The sequence below is a fragment of the Typopeltis vanoorti genome, chromosome 20, assembly GCF_054136105.1.
Source record: "Typopeltis vanoorti isolate ZY-2024b chromosome 20, IOZ_Tvanoo_1.0, whole genome shotgun sequence".
Lineage (NCBI taxonomy): Eukaryota > Metazoa > Arthropoda > Arachnida > Uropygi > Thelyphonidae > Typopeltis > Typopeltis vanoorti.
This window is the reverse complement of record NC_143568.1, coordinates 9,936,776-9,959,114: the sequence shown is the minus strand read 5'-3', so window position 1 is coordinate 9,959,114 and position 22,339 is coordinate 9,936,776. Positions and strand designations below refer to the sequence as shown.

At 36.5% G+C, this 22,339-nt stretch overlaps 1 protein-coding gene across 1 annotated transcript in view; it reads left to right on the top strand.

Moving 5' to 3' along the window:
* MED23 (mediator complex subunit 23) overlaps window positions 1-22,339 on the top strand; it is a 435,475-nt gene that overhangs the window by 280,631 nt on the left and 132,505 nt on the right. The window contains exons 22-23 of the mRNA XM_090410280.1: window positions 13,583-13,654; window positions 15,346-15,456. Of these exons, the coding sequence (XP_090266406.1) occupies window positions 13,583-13,654; window positions 15,346-15,456 (183 nt within the window). The remainder of the gene's footprint in view (window positions 1-13,582; window positions 13,655-15,345; window positions 15,457-22,339) is intronic.

Genomic DNA, 22,339 nt, shown 5'->3' with positions numbered 1-22,339 from the left:
TCCTCCTGCAAACTTTCAACATCAGCTTGATTTTTTATTGCACTACACAACTTTGCATCATCAGCAAACAACTGAATATCTCCCTTTAAGCCGTTTCCTATATCATTTATATACAAATTAAACAACATTGGCCCAAGCACAGAGCCCTGAGGCACACCACTGGTCACCTGCCTCATTCTGGACTCAGCTCCTCCATACACCACCTTATGGTATCTCTCCCTGAGCCATTCTCCTATCCATATCACCAATTTAATATCCATTCCCATCTGCTCCAATTTGCGTAACAGTGTTCTATGGGGTATCCTGTCAAAAGCCTTAGCAAAATCCAGAAGTACCACTGTGTAGCCAGTTCCTTTGTCCAACTCTGATGTTATTCTATTATGGATAGTTAATAGATTGCTAAGGCAGGATCTACCTTTAACAAAACCATGTTGGCCTCTATAGAGTATCATATCCTGATCCACCCATTCTTGAATTTTGTCTTTAACCAACTTTTACCACTACTCCTGAGATGGTGATTGGTCTGTAATTCAATACTGCAGTTTTAGAGCCACCCTTATGCAAAGGAACCACTTTGCCTAACTTCCACTCCCTAGGGACCATACCAGAGTTCAAACTTAAATTAAATATCCAGGTAAGAGGGGTTGACAATTCATTTGCACATTCACGCAACACCCGAGCTGATATTCCATCTAAGCCTACCGCAGTGTTTGCATTTAAGTTTCGCAATATATTTAATACCTCTGATTCTTTAGCTTCAATTCTCACATTAGGTATTGCTATAGGTATAGAGATATCCTCACTTGGGTGATAGACTTTTGAGAAGTGATCACTCAGTAACTCGACTATTACATCTGATTTTGTCACCTCAATACCATCAGCACCCACTAAGGTTATCCTTCCGAAGTCATTCTTCCTCTTACTTGCCACATAGCGGAAGAACTCTTTGGGATTACCCTTGATCTCTTTGGCTAAGGTCTTCTCATAATCTGATTTAGCTTTTCTTACTATGCTGGTAACCTTCCTAGCTTGAGCCTTGTACTGCTCATGGGTGTCCTGATCGCCCTTCTCCTTGTAAATTCTCCATAACATTTTCTTTTTTTGTAGTTCAAGCTTGATACTACTGCTCATCCATCTAATGCCTGCCTTGTTTGACCTCCTGACCATGGGGACACAATCTGATATTGCTTTCCTCAGATACCCGCTGATTTTATCCCAAGCACTGCTAACATCTTTCCCTTGCAATATGTTCTGCCATGGGATGGCTGCAAGCTCACTCCGAAGCTTGTTATAATTGCCTAACCTGTAGTTCCGTACATACCCCTTCTTAATAGAAAAATCCACAGATTTTGCAACCTCCCAAGTCAATACCACATGATCGCTTTCACCAACTGGAGGTAACGAGGTCACCTTACTTATGCATATAACCTCTGAACCAATAACCAGGTCCAACACTCTCACACCACGTGTCCCTTCAGTTACGTGCTGTTTCAAGTAATTATCTCGTAGCAGATGTATGAACTCCATTTCCTTTTTGCTACGTGATATTTCCTCCTTCCAATTGATATCACCATAATTAAAATCCCCCATAATCCCCCAAGAGTAGTCGGACCATATGAAAGAATGTTTCTCCAATTTTGTCTTAAATAGAATATAGCTTTGATGTAGTTAATTTATTTTATTTCATTTATTTATTGTATTTTTTTATTTTATTTTTATTTTCACTAGAGGTCAGGCCACTAAATAATCATTGATCAAATCATTGTCTATTCAGCATACTACGTGAAATGTAATTTAGCTTGTCTCTGTGTATATATATATATATATGTGTGTATACTTCGGATGATGACCTTAATATGAAAGTTGAAATGTCAGGAAATTAAAATAATTATTTATAACATGTTTGTAGAGTCCATAATTTGTGTTTAAAAAAAAATGAAAAATCAGCTGTAGATTGTGAGAGACTGAATCCATTGTGCTAGTCACAGATTAGTTGGTATGTCTTATGTCTCTAAGTGGTTCAAGAGTTGGTTCTTGATGACCTTCTCCATAATTTTTGAGAAAACAGAAGTGAGAGCAATTGGACTGTAGTTTGTTGGTTGACTTTTATCATCTTTCTTTGGGATGGACTGGATGTTAACCTGTTTCTATGTTGTTCAGGTAGATGCCAGTTGAATTGGACTGAAGAGGCAATACAGGATAGGTGTTAGTTCTGGGGCACAATTTTTTAACACAGTAGGTGGGATTCTATCAGGACCAGATGCCTTGTCTGTGTTCAGGTTGTTAAGGATTTCTTTTTGTCAGAAAACTATGGGAGACATGAAGGGAGTTGTTCTTGGTGAAGTGGTGGGAACTTTGCCCAGGTCATCAATGCAAGAATTGGAAGGGAAGAGTGTTGCAAGTAATTTGGTCTTGTCTTTTGGTGAGGTCACTACAATACTATCTGAATCTGAGAGTGGTGGAAACCTGGGTGGACAGAAGTTGCACCCAATGGCCTTGTCAAGGGACCAGAAGGAGTGACTGCCATTTGGGTAGGAGGCGAGTTTCAGCATTTGGCCCTTTCAAAATCTAAATTGGACTTGGTGATACTTCTTTTACAGCTGTTGCAGGCTACAGTATAGGCAAAGACTTCATTCCTGTGAGGATGATTTCTGTTGTTCAGTCTGAGCAGATGTTTGGATCAGAAGAACTGAAGAGTAGTCGGACCATTGGAAGGAGGAATAAAAGTCACGCAGGTCCTCCCAGTTGGCACCCTTGTAGGTGCCAAAGGACATGAAACTGTGAACTGGTGAGCATAGGTTGTTCTGCAGCAAAAGAGACTTGTATAAGGTTGTGGTCTGAGTTTCCAAGACAAGAACTGACAACTACAGTATATCTGGATGGGAAGCTTGTTAGGAAGAGGTCAAGTGTGTTGGCAAATTGGAGGGGACTTGTCTGGTATTGTAGTGGGAAGATTGATGATCTGAGATAGGTTAGTGCTGATGGCAAACACCTCAGCATCCATGCCTGCTTGATCAGTGAAACTGGAGAAAGGGAGCCAATATGAGTTGTGGACATTGAAGTCCCCAAGAAGAAGAATGACCTCACTATTGGGGTACTTAGACTGCAGAAAGAGCTTTAGAGAGAGAAAATTGAAGAGATCAGAGTGGTTGACGAAGTTGCAGTGCAATAGAAGGAGCATATGAAAAGGTTGATTTGGCAAAGAAATTTTGAGCCAAAACAGATCAGATAGTGGGGATTCAAGGATTTGCGGTCTTTGGCATAGCATGGTTACGAATGCACAAGTGCCATCCTTGTGGCAGAAAGAGCTGTGTAATGTGTAGTTTGGGCAGTTGACACCTCAACTGCCCAAACTACACATTACACAGCTCTTTCTGCCACAAGGATGGCACAGTGGCTGTTGAGGTTCTGAAAGGAATAGTAGTTCTGGTTTAGATGACTATAAGTGGTGGTGCACATCATTTATATTGCTGTTTAGGCCACAAATGTTGGTGATGTGGAAACTTTTTTTTTTTTTTTGGTAAGAATTAGTGTTGGTGGGTTGTTTGTCTTCACGGTTAGCCTAGTGGCTTTGCGCTTCACAACCATATGCCTGGGGAAGGAGTGTCCCAGGTTCAATTCCTGTCAGAAACGTGAGGAACTTGAGGATCTTCCTCAGGCATAACCAAGTTAGCCGGTCTTGGGTGCGGGCAGTAGGGTTTTCCGCCAGTTTATCTGGCGTTTTTTCATCCCACAAGCAGGCAAACCGGCCTTGTGAACATATGCTTCTACAGTCAAAAATATATTATCACCCCCCCCCCCCAGCGGCAGACTAGGCAACAGGTCGGTTGGGAGTGGTACTAACCAGGTCGCATCTAAGTAACACGTGGACCCTGCATAGGAAGCGAGAATAACGCGTAGTGAAAGAAGAAGTGTTGGTGGGTTGTTTGGTTGGATTTATGTTGCCTTTTATGATTTTTTTTTTAATTGAATTTTTGATGTTTTTGTGGGTTTTTTTAAATATTTTGTGTAGGAAAATTTTTGAGATCTGCAGTAAAAATGCATTTCTTTTGGTTGTGGTTAATTGCATTTGGTGGGGAAAAGATCAAAAGGAAATAGGGAATGCAGCGAGAGGTGACAGACTCGCAAACATAACCCCCACACAAACAGGAGTCAGTCTCCTGTCCATACATGGCCTCAACAGTTCCCCGCTGCAGCCACAGTATTTGGTCTCTCTCTCCACTCATGAACTGGCAAAATACCTGGTTTCAGGATTTTTTGCTAACTGATCGGGAAGCCTCCAGGTTTGTTACCACCTAGTTTGAACACATGTACTAACTAGCGGCTGGCCTGCAGAACCATTTTACTGCTGTACCCTCGAATGCAGAGGAGCGTGTCCTCCCCTGTAGTGAGATTGGTATGTCTTTGAGGGTATCACTCTCACCGCATCTGAGAAGAGTGGGGGGGGTGACAGAAACCAAAATTCTTGCTCTAGCAACCAAACATGGTTGCAGCCACTTCAGGTCTCTAATAAGCAAGGCAGTGGTATTTCACCAGGTGATGAAAGACATCTACAATCTAGAGGTTGGTTGACATTGCCTTCAACTAGGAAAGATATTTGTGGCAGCAATTCTTGCCAGGTTATATACTGCAACTCTCATGATAAATGTTTAATAGAAGCAAACAGCACTAGGAAATTATTAAAAACAATGTTTAATGCTTCCAGTATTTTATCTCACCTACAGAGACATCATCAGGGAGTATAAAATGAGACTTGTAACACACAAAGGCAGCACAAAACTAACTGAAACACATGGACAGAGAGTGCTCCGCCTAGTTAGGAGCATCGCCTGTGGATGCCTGTCAGCAGCTTAGAATGTAAACTGGGATCTCAGAGTATTAGTATTTCCCATATTTTGGGAAGTTTTATTCAACCGTATTTATTTAAATTAGGCTGATTTTTAAGAGCAGCAGCAAAATCTAAAAACAGTCTTTCTCTTCTAAATTTACTGTGATGGAGCATGATGGTCTTTTTCCAGTTGATTCTGTGAGCTATATCCAAAGCAGCCTGCAAGGCCAGATCGACTATAGTAATGATTGCATGTGTATTTTTTGTTCATCCATTCAGATGGTAGTTGATCTTCCTGTCTGTCCATTGCTAGTTTTAAGTTAAACTTTAAAGTGGTGCAAAGATTGTATTTCTTTAAGATTCTGAATATTTTTTCTGATGTGCCTCAAATATAGGGAATGATCATAACATTACTAAAATCTTTCTAAAGAAAATGTCATGGATTGGGAGAATGATTAATTATTATTTTTGATAATGTGGGAACTGTAGTCATTAGATAAAAAAGTGTGATGTATATGATTAGTTCTGTTTCAAGAGAGGTCTCATTGGAATAAAGATTATGAGCTCTATGGGTTAGTGTTTTTATGACATCATATTACGAGGGGGGGGTTGCAAAAAAAATTTGTGAATATATCTACCTGTGTGAGTGGGTTTCCTATATACTGAAAAGGATAGGTCACTATGAAGTATGCGGGCGACCAAGGTATATAGAAAGGCCAGACTATTATTAGTTTCCTTTTCCATTGTAAATTTGATTCTAGGGTGAAGACTATTGAGGTGAGAAAGTAGGTGAGGTGATAAAAGTATTTGATGTGTCTATTCCATGAGACTAAATAGAAAAGACATCATGTATTTCTACCTGGTTAAGATATATCTTAACCAGATAGAAGGTTTGAGAGGGATGAGACATGAGCTTGTTTTTCAAAATCTTCCATAAAAAATTGACAGGGGCAGAGAAGGGAAACCTTCTATCTGTTCATAAATTTTGTTCTTCCAAGAGAAATAACTGGAATGGATAGCAAAGGAAAAGAGGTCAGTGATATCAAGGGAAAAACTTTTTTAAACGCAATAAGGTATCATATATGGGAATGTTAGTGAACAATGAGGTGATGCCCAAGTTCACTAGGATATCAGTATAATTAACAATTCTATTTTCAATCGAGCTTTTAAAATGGGAAGAATTTTTTATGTATGATGTGGCATGACCAGTATGGGGGAGGGGACAAGAGATTTCACTACTTGGATAATTTATAGCAATTGTGGTAGCTACAGGTCTTAGGGAGAAATTGGGTTTATCAATCTTAGGCAGGGTGTATATCCAGGTGTTGTGTGTGTGGGGGGGGGGGGGGCTGAAGGCTTTGGATTTTTTTTTTTTTTTTGTGATATCAAGAGAATGATATCCATTTTCTTAATGTATTCATTTAGAAGAGAAATGGGATAAAAAAAAACACTTTTTATTCCAGTCTACATCCCAGGCCATCAACAGATGTCTATATAAGGCACCCCACCTAGTTAGGAACTGAGTCTTTCATGTACATGTTTTTCAGTTAGTTTTGTGCTGGCTTTGTGTGTGTTTGTACTACCAGTCTCATTTTGTACTTCCTGATGATGTCTCTGTAAGTGAAATGAAATATTGGAAGTATTAAACATTATTTTTAATCATTTCCTAGTGCTATTTCACTCCATTAAACTTATCATGAATTTATCTAAGCACTTAAGCCTTAACACATGGATACTGCAACTATCATTATTTCATAGTCAAATAATTGAAACTTACAAAGTTTTGTAAGTTTCAATTATTTGAATACAGCACAAGTTTCAATACAGCACATTGAACAGTACAGCCCATGAATGCATAATGGAAGTGAATAAAAATGTGTTATTTAAAATAACACATTTTTATTCACAAAAATGTGTTATTGCAGTTTATTATACTAATAAACTGCAATAAGTGATTAACATTAAAAAAAAATCTTCAAAAGATGCTAATTAAAAGAGCCTACAAAGATACTGGGGGTGCTTAAGGTCCAAAGCTGTATAACTGAGAGGAGACCTCCACATAGCCTTTAAAGGAATGCGGAGAACCGACCAGGGCTTCTGACCTAATGTCCAATCCTCACCTTCTCGTGGTGCACCCTGTTGTGTATCTACCTGGATACTGAACGAACGAGGATGGGTTGCAAATTTGGGATTTAGCTGACCAAATTGTATTCCTATTGGTTAAACCAAAATACAAAATGATGGCACAACATGACAAAATTTCATGCCGGCTGGGGCATCGCCCGGTTAAACAAGGCCCCGTTGTTTTCGCCAGGGAACCAGGGCAAACAACGAAAAGTCAGCTACTGGAATAAATCTGAAAACACACCCGAACTCAACATCACCACAGTTAAAGATTGGTCCTATCAACATAAGAAGCCTGAATGGCAAAGAAATGGAGCTAGCGGAGGAATTAGATAAGTACCAGATCGACATAATAGGGGTGACTGAAACAAAAAAGACAAAAACTGGAGATCTTTCTGAGCAATAAATACAAAATGTTATGTTCAGGCAATGACAATCCAGGAAAAGAAGGGATAGCCATAGTATTCAACACAAAATATGAGGCTCACCTTCTTGAATGGCAGGCAGTGTCAAGTAGAGTGATTTGGGCAAATATCAGAATGGGAAACTGGACAATGAGACTTATTTGTGCCTATGGTCCCAGAAGGCTCTACTAAGGTAGAAGTGGAGGAATTTTTTGAGGCTCTAGAGAAAGCTACTGACACAGTGAAAAAGGAAAAGTTGGTCCTTGTTAGGGATCTAAATAGCAGAGTAGGAAGTGATTGTCAGACATACGAAAATGTTTTGAGAAAATTTGGAGAAAAGAGCAAAGCTAATAATAATGGCAAATACCTGTTGGATTTCTTCTCAGGACATGGACTGGTTATTACTAACACCATGTTCCAACATAAAAATGTGCACAAATTCACATGGAGAGAAGACTCAAGGAATAAGAACGGTCTCTTGACTATGTTATTGTTGATAGTGATTTTTTCTCCATGGTGCAGGACACCAGAGTGTACAGAGGATTTGAAATTGGAAGTGATCACTATTTAGTCTTGAGCAGGATAAAATTGAATTTCATATTGAAAAGAATAACATGTAAGAAAGTTTTAAAGCGAATAAAAGTTGAGCAGCTCTCAGAGGTGAACTGTAGACTAAAATACACAAAGATTATTGAAGAAAAAATGAAAGAGTTTGAGAACAGGAATCAAACCTTGGAGATTCAGTGGCAATTCTTTAAGAAAGCCCTGATTGATTCAGGTAGAGAGGCATGTGGGGAACTTGTTTGCAAGGATAGAAAAATTAGAACTCCATGGTGGACACAGGAAGTTAAACAGGCAGTGAAGGAAAAGAAGAAAGCATATCAAAAGTTCCTGGCAAATAAGTCATCTTGTGCTGTTAGAGAATACAGAAACAAATGTAAGAAAGCTAAACATTGTGTAAAACTAGCTAAACAAAAGTCATGGGAGGACTTTGGCAAGAATATAAAAATTAAATATCAAGAAGGTGGCAAAATATTCTGGAGGTTGTTGAAGAAGCTTAGGAATGGAGGAAAGAGTGCTGTAAAAGGAGTTAGAGATGATAAAGGTGAAATGAAAATGGGAGAAAAAGATATCCTTGAAGTATGGAGTAATTACTTTGAAAATTTGCTAAATTAAACAAGCAGTGATAAAAAAAACACTGACCAGGCATGCAGTCAGGAATACATATCCATACTTTGAAGTAGAAAAAGCCATCATAGGCTTGAAATGTGGAAAGGCAGCAGGAGTAGATGATATTCGACCAGAAATGCTGAAGTATGGTGGAATAAAAGTCTTACAGTGGCTGCACTGCATAGTTCAGAAAGCCTGGACAGAGGGACGAATTCTCAATATGAGTAGAGCTCTCATATTACCTATATATAAAAAGGGAAATAAAACTGAATATGAGAATTACAGAGGTATATCACTATTGAGTGGTAAGATGTATGCAAGTATACTTGAGAAACGGTTGAGAAAAATTGTGGAAGAAATGCTTGGTGAAGAACAAGCTGGAATTAGCTCAAATAGAGGCTGTCAGGATCATATCTTCACTTTACGACAAATAGTGGAGAAATCATGGGAATATAACATAGATCTGTATTTAAGTTTTGTCGATTTGGAAAAGGCATATGACAAAGTGCCAAGAGAGAAGTTATTCAATACGCTATAGTTATATGGTGTCAATGGAGCATTATATCAAGCAATACTTAGTCGTTATTTGAGTTGTAAGTCAGCAGTTAGAATTGAAGGAAGTACAGGAAGATGGTTTAATGTTAAATCTGGTGTGAGACAAGGATGTACATTATCCCCTCTGTTATTCATTATCTATATGGATCACATTATGAAGGAAAGTGGTATTAAACATGATATCAAAATTGGAGATGTTAATGTCTGCTTTTTGCGGACAATGTTTTACTTCTAAATAAATCCGCTACAATTTCCAAAATTCTCTGACTAAATTGAATAACTGTTGTAATAGATATGGTATGAAGGTCAACAATAAAAAGACAAAGACAATGAAAATAGGCAGAATCATTGAAAATGTCAACTGTGTTGTGAATGGAGAACCTGTGGAACAAGTAAAACATTTCAGCTACTTAGGAACGATTTTTAGTGTAGATGATAAATTAAATATAGAAATAGACAACAGAATTAGCAAAGCTGGTATGGTGGGAAGTCAATTGAATAAATTCATATGGAATAAGAGAGAAATTAGTTGGAACACTAAATTAGCTGTATAAACGATAGTGTTCAAACCAGTTTTAACTTATGGATCTGAGAGCTGGGTCAGAAGTAAAACACTTGACCAAAGACTAGAGACCGCAGATATGAGAGTCCTGAGAAAGATTAGAGGCGTGAACAGTTGGCATCAATGGCAATATCATATTAAAAATTAGGATATTTGGAAAGAACTTGACATCGTCCGCATCCTGGAATGCGTTAGCAGAGCTAATCTCAGGTGGTATGATCACTTAAACAGAATGGGCAAAGGAAGATTAGCAAAACAAGTGTTCTCTGCCAAGTTGGCAGGAAAACAACCCAGAGGAAGACCAAGATATAGGTGGATTGATATGGTACAAAGTTCCTTAGACGATAGTAATATTAGATCTGGTAATGTTGGAGTCTTGACAAGTAACAGACTGATTTGGAGGAAAATTGTAGATAGGAAGTTAGTAATGATGTAAATTTTTCATGTAGTACTATCATATCCTGTACACCCCTTGAGGTTACATGGCAGGAATTTGATGATGATGACAAAGATACTGATTTTAAATGTCAAACAAAATTAATACTGCTAATTCATAACTCATATTCCTTGTTGCTGAATTTTTCAAAAGCACTCATGACCTGAAGTGGATATCAGTTTTTTGTTTGTGTGGTGGACATGCTTGTCCCTTTATTTCTTTTTTTTTTTTTCCCCATTTTCCTGAAGACCCTGTAAAATTAAACATATTTTTAACTTGAAATACTAAGTTCTTTAATTTAATTATGAATTGTAGTTTTTACATATATTGTTAAATCTAGAATGAAGAGATTTTGTCGTGAAATATCTCATTCAGGATTTTACAAGCATCAAAACACAGAGAAATACTTGTATATAAGTGGAGATGTTAATTGCTTGTAAAAATTTAAATAAATGCTTTTTATATTGTACTATTCTATATAAGAAAATATTACCTGTTCTTGTAAAATTAACAGTGGAAAAAAATTTGATGAGAATTATGATAATATGTAAAAGTGAGTTCAAAGTTCGCAAACAAGACACTCGGATTAGTAACATGCCCCACAGCAGTCATGTACGCACGGAGTAAGTTGTGCACAGGAGTTTCCTGGGAGAAATGAGGAGAATAACCGGAACCGTATGCAAACAGTAGTGCCGAGCGGAAAGGCATGATGCTGTAGGAGCACTACTCAAGGTACAATATAAAAAGCTTGACGCCGCTATTCCAGTCTCTCCTAGGCTTTTTTCTTCTTTCTCAACTTTGCCGTAGGTCGCTCGAGGGGCCAACTCGAAGAATTCCCTGAGATGAATACATGAGAGCGGTCAACAGAATGATGTCTAGACGCAGTTATGCGGCCGAGTAGCAAGCAAGTGCGGGCATTTAGTCAGTAAGGTAGGAAAATCAATGCAAGCCGATCGTCATAGACCGCATGGACCAACTTAAGCAGAGTTGTTCTCGTCTACATCGAAGAGGATAATTCATGATTGTGAGTTCCAGGCTGGCCCATTGAAAAAACAACTGTGAAGAAGAAGAAAGAATGATCTGTGGAAAGAATTGTAAGGATTGAGAGATAGACCTGATAAAGTCTGAAGGTCCCAGTAACGTACGAATCTTTTAGTTTCCTTTGTGTGTAATAATGTGCAAAATTATTCATTAGTGTGACCTATATAAGATATGAAACAGGACTTTAGGGCTTAGCCTGATACCAGAATGTTTTATATCTGAGAGTGAATTCTGATATAGTGTGGTGTTAATTTGTATGTATAAGGGGGACCGGAAAGTAATCAATTTTTTGAACTACATTTTTCATATAAATTTTATTAAAGAAAAAATTAACGTTATTCAATTATATAATCAGCATCGTTAATTATAACCTTATTCCAATGATCTACTTAGTTTAGAATTCTTTTTTGAAAAACGTTTTTTCTTTGGAGGCAAAAAATGATATCAAACTCCTTTGTACATCATCTTGCGAACGGAAGGTGTTATTTCTTATTCTGTGTTCTAAGGACCTGAATAAGTGATAGTCACTAGGAGCAATATTCGGCGAATATGGAGGGTGTGGTAGAAGTTGCCATCCTAACTGCCTAATTTTTTCTTGAGTCATTCTTGCAGAATATGGTTTTGCATTATCTTGCTGCAAAATTACCCCTTTTTGATTGACAAGCACAAGATGTTTGATTAACAATGCTTGATGAAGTCACTCTAATTGTTCACAGTAGATGGCTGCTGTGATAACCTTACCTTGTTCCATGAGTTCATAATGAATAATTCCATGAATATCCCACCAAATGCACAACAGAACCCTTTGTGGATGAAGTCCATCTTTAGGTGTTGGAATTGGAGTTTGATTTGGAAAAAGCCACTGTTTTTTGCATTTAATATTCTTATACAGCACCCATTTTTCCTCACCAGTTACGACTCATTCCTAAAAGGGGTCATTTTGTTGTCTGGTCAACAATGAATTGCAAATCGTCTGTCTCTGTGCTTTATTGTTGTCTGACAGTTCATGCGGTACCCATACACCCTGTTTAAGAACCTTTCCACTCTTATGTAAGTGCTCTTGGACAGTTGACCATGATGAATTAAGTTTCTCTGCTAATTCTTGTATGGTTTGTTTTGGATCTGATTCAACGAGAATCTTGAGAGCATCGTCATCTAGAGTAAGAGGTCTTCCAGATCGAGGACGATCAGAGAGATCAAAATTTTTTTCTGCAAATCTCCTAAACCATCGCTGACATTTGTTAACTTTCATTATGTCTCCATAAGTTGAGCAAATGATTTTGGTAGCCTCGGTAGCATGCTTTCCTTGGTGAAACAAAAACAGCATACAATGACGTAAATGCTGCTCTTCAACTTTAAAGTTTGCCATATCAAAAAAAAAAATAATCTGAAATTTAACAAAAAGATTTTTTAAATAAAAAAGTAATTCTAATATTTAAAAAAAAAAACAGCCAGCTAAAAATGAACTATAAAAAAATAATTGATTACTTTCCGGTCCCCCTTATAATATGTTATAGTTTAGTAATGCTTAAAGTTTGATAAGTTGTAGATTTGAGAGGAATTGTAGATCCGATTGTTAGAGATCAGTGAATTGATTCATAATTAATATTGTCTTGTGGTAGAATTCAACTAGGAATATTGAAGTTATGTATAGTTAAGTCTGTTAACTTAGAAGAAAGATTTACTTTAGTTATATGACAAGTCTTGTAAATTTGTATTGTGATAATTTGATGAATAAACCCTTTTTCTTTTACCTAACAATCTGCCTGATGAATGAATCCAATGCACCACTCATCAAGTAGAACCTGAGCAGAACTAACTAAATGGGGAAGACTATGACTTCAATGAGAATTTAAATTAAGGGATTTAATTAACTTGGTAACTGTTATTATATAGATTGTATAACCGTGTGTCACATCGAGAGTTCACTCCTTGATTAAGAAACTTTTTCTAATCTAAGGGTTCTGGATGGTGCAGCATTAACAAAGAAATTTTCCTGGACTCAACGAGGAGACAGCTCCAGATTTCCAAAATAAAGGAATTGGCTCTATCCAGGAGCAGTTTTTTTGTCTGTCGAATTCTCACATGTGAGCAATCTAAGTGATAGCCACAGAACTGATAGGTAGTTTGAGTATCAATAGGACATATAAAAGGGAATCAGAAAGTAATGCCCCTACCTAAATAATGACATCTTAGATCATAACAAAATAAAAAAAAAAAAAGAAAAGGAAACAACATTTATAACAATATATATATATATATATATATATATATATGATCATTAGTTACATTGACTTGGTGATTAGATATGTGTTCATCTTTTTTTGACTCGGTTTCAATCAGTCAAAAAAAGATGAACATATATATATATATATATATATATATATAAAATACAAAAATTATGCTTTATTATAAAAATGATTTTCTTAGAGATCTTAATTGTTTATTAATTTCATTTCTAGTGCATTGATGCCTTGAATGATTTAATATGGAAATGTTATGTCATTCAGTTGGATCGACTGATTCTCTGCTTGGTGAGAAATGTTTACTTTTTTTGTCCATTCAGTTTTTAGATATTATTATGTCAGATATAATAATGTTATAATACAAAACATATTATATGACTACTCTGTCCTGTTTTCTTATCCATCGCTTTGCTCATATTTTCCAATATCAGTTTTCATTAATTTCATATTATTCATTCCTGTCCTCTTATATATATATATAAGAGGACAGGAATGAATAATAATAATAACCTCTTATATATATATATAAGAGGTCATGTAGCTCAACCGCTGCTTATCAGTGTTCTGTACTGATATTCATTTATTCACAAAATCTGCATGATTCCTACTTTAAAAAAAAGGGAGGGGGGGAATATTATTCCTAACAGTGTGTACAGTGCTGATATACTTTTATATGTAAAAAAATGGCATTAACTTGTTTTTAGAGTTAACTTGTTATATCATATATATATAATATATATATATATATATATATGATATAATTTAAGTAAAGTTGGTATTCTAAATGATGCATCAATATTCTCAGAAGTCAGGAAAAGTTATTTTTATCATGCCAGTCTTATGAAGCAGACGTATTTCTAACAGGTCATGCTTAATATTCATTGTTGAGTGTGATGTTTTTAATTTTGTTGATGAAGTGTTGTGTATTTTTTATGTACAGTAGGAGGGGGAATTGAGTGTAGCCACTAGTTTCTTGGCAAAGTGATTATTGGGGCTGTCGATCCTTTCAGCTATCAATCGTAGTGGTGTGTTCGTTTTGTGTATTTTAGGCAGGCCATAAATTCTGGGAGTACAGGCATAATGCTGTAATAGCTTTTTAATTGTTTCCTCTGGCCATGTGATCACACTTCATTAATTCTGTTTTCTTTTTGATGCAGTTTGTAGGATTATTGTTAACCAATTGGTACGTGTTGTGGTCGAATACCAATTGGTTCATTTTTTAAAGGTATGCTCTCTAATCAAGAATGATGGTAGCATTACCTTTATTCTTTATATATAATAAAATATAATAATATATATAATAAACTATAATTTGTGTGTGTATATATATATATGGCTCAGACATGAATATATTTCATGTGCAAAACTATGTTTTGCTTACTTGGGAAAAGGATTAAAACCAAGTATAAAATTTCTTGGTATCTTTAACATATATATATATAAAACAAGTCAGATGAAAATACAAAATAATTAATTTTGTCAAAAGTTAATAAACATGATAGAGAATGAATTTCACTACCAAAGATTATGGTATGACAATCTTCTTTAACCTTAATTATGAATTAAATTTAATTGTAACAAAAGTAGGAATGAAATTATAATAATTATCTATCCTCCAGGGAGTCATTGATTCATGAAGGGAAGTGTTAAGGCCTCTATCATATTGTCCCCCTTTCTACTCTTTACCAGTGTTTGTAGTCCACATACTCCTATCTCTCATTATAATCTACATTCCATAATCCCAATATCGTCTTTGTAACTTCTCTTTGTACCCTCTCATGATTAATCTCTTAACAAAAGGCATACACTTAAAATGTATGTAATTCAATTAAAATCAGTTTTAAAAAAGTTACAAATAATGTGCTTATCGATAGTGATCAGTCTGCCAAAGTAATTTTTGGTTAATATCTGTTTTGAAAACATTCCTTGCTACCAAGATTTTAACCTGTTGTTAATCTGTGCTTTTCGTACACTTTCAGGCACTTCGTAGTTTTGAGGGAAATGAAGCCCAGGTGTGTTTTTTCATCATTCAAATGTTACTTTTAAGACCAAATGACTTCAAAAACAGAGTCTATGACTTTGTGAAAGAGGTAAGAATTAAAAAAAATCTGCATAATAAATATAATCATGTTTTTAATTTATTTTTTTATGTAACTCCTGCTTACTAAAGGTTATAAATCCATAGTTCATTCGTACTGTGAGTGGGCTAAGGATTTCCCCCCCCTGACTGTCAGTTCTTTAGCACATTCTCTCAAAACTCCTGGTGAAATATCATCCAGTCCCACAGCTTCACTGATATCCAGAGTACTCAGTATTTGGAATATTTTTTTTGTATTTTTTATTCATATTTTACCCTCTGGTCTAGGAACCCTGATCTAGAGACTGAACGTAAAAGTTTTTTCAAGCCATTTCAGGCCTTTGATAAGTGGGATGGTGGTTTTATGTAGGCAATGAAATTCATCTTCCACCTGTAGGTGATAGTTGAATTTCTTGGATGATCACAAAGATCCACCCTATTGATTGGAAAGCAGATACAGTAACAATTTGCCCAACCAGACCAGCATATATTTTCAAATACTAAGACTGATTATTCATTATGGAAAAATCTTGGAAACTACTACTCTGTTTGAGTAACAACTATAATTTAAAACAAACTAACTCAAGGGCTCACTTTAGTGAGTACGGGCATGGCAAACCCGAGGTACCTGATGCTGGACCATGCCTTACTTCATGTAATATACATCTGTTATATTATCTGTAGACTGGTCCCTCCCCTTTTTTCTTTCCTTCTTTCTTTTCTTCTTGCTTCCTACCCCCAATGCTATTAGAGTATTCGAGGGCTAGGGGTGAATCTTTCTTATTTTGCTATTTCATCTTATGTGGAAAGGGCCTCTGCAACCCTACCACTTTCTTCTTGCAGTGACTTCACTCCAAAATGCTACTATGATTGTGCCTAATAACGCATCTCATGCTGCATCGGTTGTCGCACAGAATAATCAAAGCCACGTTCAGGGCTTAGGCAGAGGGTCCTGTTCAAGAAGTATATTACAGTCTCCATCAAGTCAGTGATACTGTGAATGAGCAACACAGAATGTATAAGATTAATCTTAGAAAGGAATTTTACATAGGCACATGGAATGTCTGGGGTTTACAGATGGGTACTCTTGAGATTGTCTGTAAAGAGATAGATAGGTATAAAATTGACATCTTTGGGAATTACAGAGACCAGATGGAATGGAGAAGGTCACTTCAAAAGACAGGATGATAAGCTAGTTATTTACTCAGGTGGTGACTCAAAACATCATGGGGTAGCTGTGATACTGAAGACAGCTCAGGCAAGAAGCCTTCTTGGTTATAACCCCATTAATGATACGATACTCTCCATTAGACTTGAGGCTCTGCCTACCAATATATCAATTGTGGTAGTTTATGCACCCCACATGGATAGGCCTGAAGAAGAGAGTGAAGAATTCTATGAAAACTTACAAACTGTTTTGGACTGCCTACCAAGGAGAGACATACTGTACATCTTAGGAGACTTAAATGCAAAAGTGGGAAAGAGTATGAGGGTCAGGCCGGAGTGTGGCATGTTTGGTCTGGGTGAACGTAACACCCATGGTGAAAAACTGTTGGAATTTACCCGTGCTAACAGATTAGTTATTACCAATACCTGCTTCCAGAAACATCCACGACGGACCTATACTTGGACATCTAACATTGATAGGTCAAGGCACCAGATTGATTACATCCTGGCTCTCCAGCGGTGGAAGACAAGCATCTCTGATGTGCATACTTGTCCTGGAGCAGATTGTGGTACAGACCATCAGCTGGTAAGAGCCAAAGTAAGACTAAGACTCCAAAAACTTCCAGGTCAGGCACATTCCACTAGATTGGATGTTAGAGTAATTCCTAGTGGATTCACAGAAGAAACATCAACTCAGCTGGATGATTTTTTGGAGACCAATGAGTAAATCTCACCAGAAATGCTTTGGAAGGAGTCAAGATGATAATACAGGATACAGCAAAGACGTATCTCGGGCCCAATAAGAAAACCAAGAGACCCATGGATATCAGATTCAACATGGGAACTAATCAAAAGAAGGCAGTTGGAAAAACAAAGTGACACAGGGGACCGAAGAATACAAGAGATTACATAGAGAAATCAGAAGAGCTATCAAGCAGGACAAGGAAAAGTTCTATACTAATAAATGTGAAGAAATAGAGTTCCAGATGAGAAGGCATAATTATAAAAGGATGTTTTATTTAGTTCGTGACTTAAAGCACAAGTTCAAGCCTAAATTGAATGTCATCAAAGACAGAAATGGATCATTACTAACAGAAGAGTTGGAAATCAAAAACAGATGGAAAGAATACTGTGAGGAACTGTACAGCAGAGTGGATAAAGAAAATGTGGAGTCCTCCCACCAAGAAAATTTTGATTTGGAACCTCCTCCACTTAGGCATGAAGTTGAAAGAGCAGTTAAGCAGCTCAACAGCAATAAGGCCCCAGATGCAGATGAAATCCCAATGGAGGGATAAGTGATTACAAGGATTTTGGAGACAGGATCATGGCCTAGAGACTGGAAGAAGTCAGTTTTCATACCACTACACAAGAAAGGTGATATGAAGGCATGCAAGAATTATAGAACTATTAGTTTGATATCTCATGCAAGCAAAATTTTTAAGGATCATGCTAAATAGGATTGAGGCCAAAGTTGAGGCAGAGATGCCCAAGGAACAAGCAGGTTTTAGGAAAGGTAGGGGCACTAGAGATCAGATCCTTTGCCTTAGACAGATCATAGAAAAATATAAAGAATTCAGACTCCCTCTGGTAATGTGTTTCTTATACTACTCTAAAGCTTTTGACTGTGTTGAGCATGTGAAACTGTGGGAAGTAATGAAAAGAATGGCTTTTCCCCAACACACTATCAGGTTGATAGCCAACTTGTATAAGGAGCAAGAAGCCACAGTAAGAACAGGTGTTGGATTGACTGACTGGCTTCAAGTTGGAAAAGGAGTTAGACAAGGATGTTTACTTTCTCCTCACTTGTTTGGTATATATGCAGAGTACATCATGCGTGAAGCATTGGATGAACTCAGGACAGGAATTACGATAGGAGGTAGATTGATCAGTAATCTGAGGTATGCTGATGATAACAGTACTCCTTTGTAATGACATGGAAGAACTAGGACTAATTCTTGACAAAGTTAACAAGATCAGTAATAACAGAGGACTTCAACTCAATTCTAGCAAGACAAAGATCATTGTTCTCAAAGGAAAAACAAACAGAGAAGCTCTTGAGAAACAAGTGTATCTTAATGGAGAAAGAATTGAGGACGTCAGCAAGTTTGAGTACCTGGGATTCATTATTAATGTGAAGAATGGCTAAAACAACAGTCAGAGACCTTTCTAAAATCTGGAAGGATGGATCTATCTCCATGGGAACAAAGTTGAGGATTTTAGATACAGTTGTTTTTCCAACAGCAACTTATGGATGCGAGACTTGGAACCTAAAGAAGTCAGATAAGAAACGGATATCTGCTTTTGAAGTGTGGTGTTACAGAAGGCTGTTGAGGATATCATATACTGAAAGGCGTACAAATGAATGGGTGTTAGAAACGATTAGTAAACTTTAAGGCTCCTTAAGGATATTGACAGAAGAAAGTTAAAATATTTTGGACACATAGAAAGGATGGAAGGAGGACTTCTCAGAACAGCAATAGAAGGTAAAGTTCCTGGAAAAAGGGCAGGGGTAGCCCATCAATGAGATGGATGGATGGTGTGTGTGGAGTGACTGATCTTCAGAGAGTTGAGGCTGCCAGAAAAGCAAACAACAGGACTACATGGCAAGTCCTGGTGTGGAACATCACCGAGCATCAGAGTGACCATACGGCATCTAGATGCCCAGTGAACATAGAGAGAGAGAAAAATCTTGGAAACTACTACTCTGTTTGAGTAACAACTTTAATTTAAAACAAACTAATTTATTGATGTTTTCACATTCATATTCATATGTTTTATCAAAATTGTGTTACTAATTATACTGTACTTCATTGCTGGTATTTTGCTGGTTTTATGCCCATTATCTATAAAACATAAACATTTTGTCACAGTATACAAATAGCACAGTTATTAATAGTGCAAACTGTTTCAAATTGTGATGGACAGCACAAAGGACTAAAGTCGTATCTGGTACCATCTGTTGTTGGATAAAGAGAGAGTGGTTAAGTATTAATTTGATCTTAAAATGACAGTGTCCCAGATTTTTGGTAAATTGATACATCAACACTCTTTGAAGTTCGGGAAGTGTTTTAAAGCTGCTGTTGATTCCAGAAACAGTCTCTTTGACTTTGGTATGGCATTCTGGTTTTCTTCGATCTAATCCTGTGTGAAGTGGTATCCAAGGCATAATCTGCTGCTGCTACTCAGCATCATCAAATTCCTGACATATACCATCAGGGAGTGTACAAGATCTTATGATATTACTACATGAACAGCTACATCATTACTAACTCCCTATCAACAATTTTCCTCCAGATTAGCCTGTTATCTGTCAAGCATTCCAATATTTTCAGATCTTATATTTCTGTCTTCTAAGGCAATTTTATTACTGTATCAATTCACCAACATCTTGGTCATCCTCTGAGTCTTTTCCCTGCCATCCTAGCAAAGAACACTTGTTAAGCTAATCTTTCTTCTTCCATTCTGTTTAAGTGCCCATACAACCTAAGTTAAACTCTGCTAACACATTCTTGAATGCTACTAACAATGTCAAGTTCTTTCCTAATATCCTCATTTTTAATATGATACTGCCATTGATGCAATCTGTTTGGTCCCAGATCTTTCTCAGGACTCTCATATCTGCGGTCTCCAGTCTTTGACTAAGAGTTGTATTTCTAACCCAGCTCTCAGAATAAGTCCATGTATTCTCTTATTCCATTTTCACTAAAAATTGTGCCCAAACAGCTGAAATGTTTTACTTGTTCTATAGGTTCTCATTCAGGATGCAGTTGATGTTTTCAATATTTCTGCTTATTTTCATTGTCTTCTTTTTATTGCTAATTTTCATACCAAGTTTATTACATCAGCTATTCAATTTGGTCAGGGAATCCTGCAGACTTGTCCTGGATTTATTTAGGAGTATAACATCATCTGCATGAAGTAGAGCTGAGATTAACATCTCCAATTTTGATATCAAGTTTAATACTGCTTTCCTTCATAATGTGATCCATATAGATGATGAATAACAGTGGAGATAACGTACACCTTGTCGTACACCTGATTTAACATCAAATCATCTTCCTGTACCTCCTTCAATTCTAACTGCTGATTTACAGCTTAATTTGAAACTATGTATTGCTTGATATAATGTCCCATTTACACAATATAACTGGAGCATTTTGAAAACAGCTTTCCTTTTGGCACCTTGTCAAATGCCTTTCTAGATCTACAAAACTTGAAAATACAGATCCTTGTTATATTCCCATGATTTCTCAACTATTTGTCTTAAAGTGAAAATCTGATCCTGACAACCTCTCTTTGTTCTGAGCCCAGCTTGTTCTTCTCTAAACTTCATCACCATAATTTTTGTTAGCTGTTTCTCAAGAATACTTGCATAAATCTTACCAGGAACACTTAATAGTGATATTTCTGTATAATTCTCATACTGAGCTTTATTCCCTTTTTTATAGATGGGTACTATGAGTGCTGTACTCTAATCATCTGGAATTTGACCCTCTCACCAGACCTTCTGAATTATGTATAAAGCCACTGTAAAACTTTTATACTTTCTTGTTTTAGCATTTCTGGTTAAATATCATCTACTCCAGCTGCCTTTCCATATTTCAGGTTTGTGATAGCTTTTCTACTTCAAGTACAGATATATATATATATATATATATATATATTCCTGTTGAGCATTTACTACCACCATGCTGTCACTGTTTGTTTCATTTAGCAATCTTTCAAAGTAATTACTCCACACACCAAGAATATCTTTATTCTTAATTTTCATATCTCCTTTATCATTTATAATTCCTTTTACGGTATTCTTTCTCCATTTCTGAGTTTTTTCAATAACCTCCAGAATATTTTATTGCCTTCTTAATATTTATTTTCTTCTACTCCTGTCTTGCCATAATTGTGGTGTCAACAGAAAATATGATATCATAATGCTGCAACATAACACATTGAAGAACATAGAAATACATTCTGTACCATTGTTATGGCAAGTTGGTAGTAGTAGACCATGCCTTGGACACCCCTTCACACAGGATTGGATGGAAAAAAACCATTTCAACTAAAATTGAAATAACTGATGCTTTACACTTCTTATTAATGTTACTTGAATGCCATCATATGCCTCTCATCGATATTTTGATGGACATAAGAACATGTTGTGCCTGTAGGAGAATTAAGCATTCAAGTATTTCTGACCTTTGCCAGAAATGTTGTGAATTTCAAATATGGTTGAAAAAGGAAAATGGAGAGGGAGGTGTTACCATGCAGAGAATTCTGATAGGAGTCATTGATGACAAAAAAGCTCTAGTGGTAGCAGTTGAATCAAGCAACTACAGTAATATGTCTTGAATCTAGGAATAACAGTACAGTCCAGTATGAAATCTTCTAAACAGTGTAATAAGTAACAGTGTAATTGGATTATATTAATTTGTTCTAGACACAAAAATGTAATTCTTCTATACAAAACCATGGTTATGCCTCACATAGAATACAGTATTCAAGTAAGGAATCTCTGTTTTAAAAAGAGATATGTTGGACAAGCTAAAGAGAATAGTGACCAGATTGATATCTGGAATGATATCAAGTGGCTTCTCTCATGAAGAAAGCTTTGATTTTATAGATTGCAGACTTTAGAGATAAGATAAATTAGCTGATTTGATGAAGTACTTGTTTAAGAACTGTTTAAAGAAATAAACAACTTAAATTATGGGCATCTTTTAATTTTCACAAGA